The sequence below is a fragment of the Trichoplusia ni genome, unplaced genomic scaffold (assembly GCF_003590095.1).
Source record: "Trichoplusia ni isolate ovarian cell line Hi5 unplaced genomic scaffold, tn1 tig00000514, whole genome shotgun sequence".
NCBI classification, from domain to species: Eukaryota; Metazoa; Arthropoda; class Insecta; order Lepidoptera; family Noctuidae; genus Trichoplusia; species Trichoplusia ni.
Window position 1 is genome coordinate 1 of NW_020800036.1, and position 7,930 is coordinate 7,930.

The 7,930-nt window shown below is 40.3% G+C and overlaps 1 protein-coding gene across 1 annotated transcript; it reads right to left on the reverse strand.

Moving 5' to 3' along the window:
• Window positions 1–103: 103 nt before the first annotated feature.
• On the reverse strand, window positions 104–3,016 carry LOC113507066 (the record flags this gene model as incomplete). Its single annotated transcript, XM_026889918.1, has 3 exons — window positions 1,557–3,016; window positions 426–1,504; window positions 104–285 (listed from the first exon to the last, which is right to left on the reverse strand). Coding segments are annotated over exons 1-3 (2,721 nt in total), but the record flags the coding sequence as incomplete, so codon positions are not given.
• Between the last annotated feature and the right edge of the window lie 4,914 nt (window positions 3,017–7,930).

A 7,930-nucleotide genomic window follows, 5' to 3' on the forward strand; every position in this document is an offset into this window, starting at 1 on the left:
CCTTTGTATGAATTTCTTTAACTTCTCTTGAAATTTTCTTTTGCTTCGGCGGTTGACGAGAAACTTTGAAGATAATCATCATGTAATGATTTCTTCTTATTGCCTTCACAGCTTCAGGGTGCGTGATCTTGAAGTCTTCTGCGTTCTTATTCATCACGTATATAGCTGTCGCAGGTGATGACGCTGCTCCAAATATTATCGACGACATCCTGTACTCTTCCGGTTTGCCTGTTCCTCTGCTTCCTCTCCAGAGGAACCTTAAACAATTCCGGTCTTCTTCCTTAACTTTGACACGAAGAAATATGTCTTGTATGTCAGCCATAACTGCCACTGGGCCTTCTCTAAAGCGCAGTAGCACCCCAAATAGCGACTGCAGCAAGTCAGGTCTTGCTAGCAATGCGTCGTTGAGGCTTCTTCCTTCATACTTGGCTGCTGCGTCGAAAACAATTCTTGGCTTCCTCTTGACCGGGTGTACGACGGCGAAGTGAGGTAAGTAGAATGTTTCCCCTTAGTGGTGGTTACAGGGGCCTTCTCGGCGTAACCATTTTCTATTAAAGTCTGGATCTGCTTCTCATAATATTCCTTGACATCTTCTTCACGATCCAGCTTCTTCTCTATGTTGACCAGGCGACGAAACGCTTGATTGTAGTTGTTGGGTAGGGTCTCGCCTTCCTTCTTCCACAAGAGGCCTGCTTCGAATTGACCGCTTGGTAGTCGCTTCGTTGTTTTTTCTAAGGTTTCCAATGCTCTTCTATCGCTGTCGTTTGATGGCAGCCGATTTTGAATCCCCAGAGACTCTAACTGAAAATGTTCCCGGACGACTTCTTCAATGTCTTCGCATTCTGACGTTGCCCTGCCGTAGTGCGTGAAGTTGACTTCGGCGTTCGATCCGGTTTCACACCCATGTAGCACCCACCCTAAGTGTGTGAGTGAGGCTACAGGTTCAGTTGGCTTGCCCTTCTTCAGTCTTCTTGTGACTATGAGTCCCCAATTATCTTGCCCAATCAGCAACTTCGGTCGCTCTGCGTCGTAGAGCAACTGCCTTTCAATTGCCTTCAAGTGTAGGCAACTCTTTACAGTGCTCCTGTTGACCCTTTGTTCAGATAGCTTCAGATCGTCGATGGTTCTAACAGTGATAGTCTTCTTATCCCTTCTGTGAACCCCCTTAATCTTCAAGTTGATCTTCTGTGAGCTATCTTTCCTTATGACCTTCCCGCCGACGGTTTCGATTGTGAGTGCTTCGCGACTTCCTGCAGCTCCAATCTTCTCGGCTATCGACGCGTCTAAGAGAGTGACGGTCGACCCTTCGTCCAACAACGCGAGCACACGAACTTGTCCCTTGGGCCCGTAGAGTTGCACTGGAACAATCTTCAAATATGCTCTGTCTTCATCCTTATTGTTGTGGACTGAGGCGACTTTCTCTTCTGATGCGCCTTCCTTGCTTGACTTCTGTACTTCTGGCTTGTCCGAGTGTAAGATAGTGTGATGCCATCTTCGACACTTCCTGCAGACAGGCGCTTTAACAGTTGCTTCTTAAGTGCTTGAAGCGAAGACACTTGAAACAAATCTTCGCATTCTTCATGATGTCCCATTTCTTATCAATCGACGCTTCTTTGAACTTCTTGCACTCTGTTGCAAAATGTTCCTCTTCACAAACGGGACACGACTTCTTAAACTTCTTATCTTGAGACTCTTCTTGTACAGTGTGTACAGGACTTCTTGAACACTTCTTATCAGATGGAACTTCTGGCGGGGCAAAGTCCCCACACATGTCGGCTTCAATATCCAGGAATTCTTCAATGAGTAAAAGTTCCTGAATGTCTTCATCTCTCCGACCCCTATGATATGCGAACCAACGAAACTTCATGGTAGGTGGCATCTTGTCTACAATAGCCTTCAATGTTTCAGGCGAGCTGAGGTACTGAGGTTTCTTCAATGCCTTGATTGTCTCGATAGCGTTCTTGACTCGACTTGCAAACACGCAGATCTCGCCAGGACTTTCGCTCACTTTCGACAAGTTCTTCAGTTTTTCCAACTCAGCTAAAGCCAGTGCACCAGGTCTTCCAAATCTTGATTCCAATCCCTTGATTACTTCATGTGGCTTCTCAGCGGTAAACAGTAAACTCTGAACTGCTTCTTTCGCTTTCCCCTGTATGGCTCTTCTGAGGCGAGCCAGGTTCTGTGCGGCGCTGAAGGAGGCAGCCGTATCTTCATACGTCCTTCTGAACGCCAACCATTCTTCACAGGCTCCATTGAAGTAAGGAAGTTCGATGTACTTCGGCGCGATGACGTCACGCGAATTCCTGGACAGTTTGCCTATTGCTTCTGCCAGCTTCTGAATGTCGCTCTTCTTATCTTGTGACTCGACCGGCCTCTGTTCCTTGCTTGACCCGGCGCTGGTTTGGATGAACCACTGTTCCACTTCATGAGTTCGCTCGTATATTTCTTCACCAGCTCCATCTTCATCTTCCGACTCAGCGGCGACAAGCTCTAGTTGTGCTTGCGCCACCCTTAGTCGTGCTTCCGCCATTTCTTGCTCCCGTAACGCCACAGTCAATCTTGCTTGCGCTTCTGCTCTCTTCCTATGCGAAGAGCGAGTAGACATTGTGTCCCTGTCCCGGGCCGGGTTCCCAGGATCAAGCTGCTGCAGAGTCCCTTCTCTCGACGACGTCCTGATTCCAACGCTTCGATTTGGATTCTGCAGCGTAGTATGACTGCCTTCTTGACGTGCGGGGTTTGAATCTTCAACCTCTTTCGCGGCGGCGTGTGTCAGGGGGGCGGGGCGCACCGCCTCTGCTGACGTTGATTCCCTCCTGGTGGCGTCCTTGGACTGGGGTACGGGGGCCCGGCTTCCTTTCGGACTTGTTGTCGGCGTCCTCTTCGTGAGCGTCGACCTACTTGCGATACTCGTAGCGGCGGAGCTTGCGGTATCGCTCGGAGTGTGCATACTCCAGTCCGACGACGAACTATTTCCTGCAGTCTTAGACTGCGTCGAACCCGATCTTGTAGTTGGCATCTTCGTATTGTAACCCAATCCGGCTCGAAGGACCAAAAATGTTACCAGCGAGTGGACTGTATTTGTGGTTGGTCCGTTGGTCCAATGGGTTCGGACCGGGCACTGGCGGGATACAAAGAAGCAGGGGTTCAACGCCAGTAAAAGATAATTGTGCAGTACTTACATAGTTCTTTATTGTCCCCAGTATTTCTAGGCTTCCTAGTCTTCCTAGTCTTCCAAGGTTCCTTTCCGGATGCTCACTGGATGTGGAATGCCTAACCGCCGGGAGGGCCCTCTATTTATAGTGACTGCCGACCAATCACGGGGGCGCGTATTTGGCGCCAGCCAATCATGGCGTGCCGCGTTCCCGCGCTGGCCGGCAAGAAACCCTTCCAGAGGCTTATCCCGGCAGTTAGGCGTCCCTTACAAATGTTCTAGACCTTTTTACCCTATTTAACCCTATCCTTATGCCTTTATTTACATAAAATAATGTCTTAAAATAAAGATAATTGCAAAAACCCGCACCTTAATCATGACAACAACATGGTGCTGCCCCCTGTGACAGAATCGGTAACTAAAAAGTGAATTTTATGTAGGTACTTTTAAAACTAATCTACGTGCGTCGCCACCTACCGAGAGTTAGTTACAACCAATTCTAAATAATTGCGGGTACTTATGAAACAACTCCTATCAATAATTGTTTCTAAATAAAACCTATTTCTAGGTTTTTCAGGGTTAAATAGTATATGGACAACACTTAGGTAACTAAATCTTAGTTCTTAACCATAGTCTAAGTCCCTAGCACACATCATATAGTCCTAAACATTTGCAAACAAACCTTAACATAACATAAACAATGTTTCAAATATATACCTACGTACACCTATAACTGATTGCAAACGTAAACAAACTCATTAACTTTAAGAAACTTGAAACGTTAATCAAACAAAAACTATAACATACTTAATTTAGGTGTACGTAGTTGTCATCGTCGCTAACAGGCGTAGAGCGATGTCCCTCTTCCACGCCCCCAATAATATTACTAGGATGTGGTGACAGGTCCCCAGATGTAGTTGAACTCCTAATCCTTTAACTTATATTATGCAACTGAATAAATATGATTAATGAAACATTCCGACGCAAGTTTTACGCTTTGATTGCATCGTTGTTCCAGTTGCTTTGAGTTTACCAAGCGTGGTGATAAGGAATAACCGTATTTGCGTAAAGCGTGCTTTGATCGAGTATGATTACGGTTTATAGTATATGTGGTTTAGAATATTTGTTTTTTTTGCATGGTTGGAAATCAACGTAGAAGTACTGGGATGGAAATGCTACTTTAGCACCTCCAACTTATCGACATACTATGATTCTTGGTACAAGTCTGTATGGTACCAATCTCCAGGATGCTTGTTTTTTCAATGATTACCTCGAAACTCTCAGACACTGCCCCAATATTTTACTATAAATATCAGATAACTCATTATTGTATTTAAAAAAGTATTATTATTATTCTTAATGTTAACCTCGAACATTTTGTCTATTGAGGACGTTTTAATACGAAACTTTGAGTTCATTGCTTTGATTGCTAGGTATTACAAAAGGCATTCGTTCTAGTTGGCTTCATGTAATTTGCGGGTATTCTGTATATTTGTGGGCGTTTCAGATCTATTTGTTTGGACTAACCAAACGAGAACCCTAAATAGTTTACTGAACCAAAATAATACGGTGAAACCAAACAGTACCTGTACTATAAGCTATGAAGAAGGAGCTGGTGTTACTGTGGAAGCGAAATGGCGAAGTGCTACGTGGAGTGCCGTCTCTTTTCAACAGCAGCAACAGTATCGTACCAAGAGCTTATAGTTGGCGCAATAGGAGCTAATGAGAGATGGATTTATACGTAAATATAAACGGTTTATTCAAGCGTATTTGATGCGAAACATGCTGCTGAGTCTTTTGCTAGAGGTTAGGTTTCGATACGGATTTGAAAAACGGTAGAGCTTAGAGGATGCAAGCTCTTGCTCAGCTACTTGTAAAAAATATGTTTAAAGCACTTAATCTTGCTGGAATCAAGATTTTTTGGGACTGAGATACGAAGTCCTTAATTTAAATATTCTTGATTATTTTAACTTTATTATTGATATGAGAGGCAGAGATTCATTTGACTATAGAGCTTTCATTCCATTCCTCGTTCATTGACTAACCTTTTCTTACGTTTGTCTCCAGGTGTTACATAAAAAGTTTTTATGTAAAATAAAGTAAAAATCCTGCGAATTTTGCACGATAATTCTTCAACAATACAAATGACTGCGTTTAAAATGCAATTATTTAGACGTTTGTGTTTTAGAATAATGAATCATCTGTGACTTATAGGGGGCATCGTGATGGCTATCAAAAAGCAATAAAAAGAAGTTTCATTAATTGCTCACGATACCGTCATCATTCATGTCGTCAATTATTTTAATTAATATTTTGTTAAACTGGTTGATCTACTAAAATTGCAGTTTATCCAGTTTTATTCGAAGTAAGGAAATGAAATATTCATTTAAAGTGTATTTTTAAAGTGTATAATAAACTTCTATTGGCAAAAACCACAGTTACTAAGTGCGAAATTAGTGCAAGAATTTCTGGTAGGTTTGGGAGTTGGAGCCAATAAATTGGGTGGAATGTGTGTTATCCTGTAGAATCAACTTAAACGTTATTGTTGAAAAATGTCTTATATTGATCGCTTATTAAATGACCGTCTAACACAAAAATATAAATGACATTATTATGATTTTGGGGTGTAATGCAATTGATTAGTTGACGATTTCCATTTACGATAAACCTAAATCTGTAAGTTTGATAAGGACGTTTCTCTTTTTATTTCTTTGCTTTAAATGTTGCCAATTTATCATCAAAGGAATTCCCAAACATTTTGATATTGCATAAGATATAATACACCTTCATTATCGGCTAGCAGATTAATAGGGACGACGACTGGGTATTAAAGGAAAATATCTAATTAGTCCCTCAGTTAGATAATTGAAAAGTATGAGACACGTATTTTTTTTTTTTAAAAAAAAACTAGAATTGACAAAGATCAACTGCTTTAAAGTTTAGCAGAGGGGGCTTGTGCCGTTAAGATAGAGTAAAATTTATACTCAATCGTGACGTCACGCGTAAGTTTAATTCACTGTAATTTGGTCAATTTTTGTTTGCGGGACAAATAAAAAAATACGTATCCATTATTATACAGAACACTACAAGACGGACACTGCAAAAAAAAATTGTCGTCATCCCTATTGCCAACCAATAGGAGTACCTGTTGAAGCACGGAATATAAAAAAGAGCGTGAGCTTAAGTACAAATACACGAATACCATGCAATAGTAGATATACCTATTCTCCAAATATAATGGTCTAACTGCCAGACTTGACTTAAGAGAAAGTTAACTTTTAATTAAGAAAGTGCCATTTGAATATTTCCCCGTTATTTATTCTAGACTAAGCATAAAAATTAATGCTACAGCGATTTGCTTTGGTCATTTGTAACTGACCTGCTTAATTAATCGTTTAATCTTAATACTTTAAGAAGTGAAGTTATTGCTGGGACGATTTATTAAAGGCCGGAACCAGTAAACTGATTCAGGGTTGATGTGATAATTATAATTATATATATAACTAGCTGTTGCCCGCGACTTCGTTCCCGTGGGTAGAAGAAGATATAAGTTACGATTTATACCCGTCCTGTTTTTTTCACATTTTCCATTGTATCTTCGCACCTATTAGTCGCAGCGTGATGGTTTATAGCCTAAAGCCTTCCTCGATTAATGGTATATTCAACACAAAAAGAATTTTTCAATTTGGACCAGTAGTTCCTGAGATTAGCGCGTTCAAACAAACAAACAAACAAACAAACTCTCCAGCTTTATATATTAGTATAGATATAGATTTGGAAATTGTGTAACAAAATTCTAGGATTGTTATTTTCAGACGGCTTGGATATGAATAGCCAATCGTATTTATTTTAATTTTGGTCATAAAAATACGCCAACGTCACAGCGATACGTTGAATTTGCACCGACTACGAACATCCCCGTCCTGTCTCCCTGTATCTAAGCGGCTAAATAATTTGCTTCGTTCGTCATACCCGGCATCTAATCCTCACACCTATTTACATTAGAGTTAGTTATCCAGATTTCTGCGATCACATTTTTAAAGGTAAATTTTCTTAAAAAACTACGCCCAATAAACAATTTTTTTTTGTCATTCTTCGCTGAAAAGTACTCCATTGGTAGCATAAATAAATATACTAAAATCATTTATTCGAGAAATTGTTTACAATAATAAGACGTGTGACCGATACGCAGCTGTTTAAATATTAACTTTTCATATCCAATTAGTTTATGTTAATATTTATTTTACTTATTTTGTTTGACAACAGAAATCAGTAGTTTGTGTCTTTAATATCTTAGTGAAAAAAGATCTAGGAGAAAACAGAAAAAACAAATTTGTCTGTTCTTCAACCCTATCCAATATAAGACATAAATTCAGAGAATAATAATTCGAAGTTCGGATTCAAGAATGACTTTTTCATTAAAATGTGTGATCATTATCTCGACATGCCTATTACAAAATAAACTTTGCCTTTCACGAATACACACAATTGTTTAGAGTGCACAGATCAAAAACAATCAAGAGTCTGAATCCATGTTACTTCTATACTTTCGTCTAGAACACACTAGCGCCATCTAGTTCATTAATTACAGAATCATTGATAGGTGTTATGAGGTAACTTTTATTATTGTCTTGCTCTTAAGATTTGCTCTTATCAAGTTGTGACAATGAAAGTGAGCTATTTATTTGACAAGAGGTTATTGAAATACATTAGTCCTACTAATATTATAAACGTGAAAGTTCGTATGTATGGATGTTTGTTCCTCTTTCAAACAAAAAC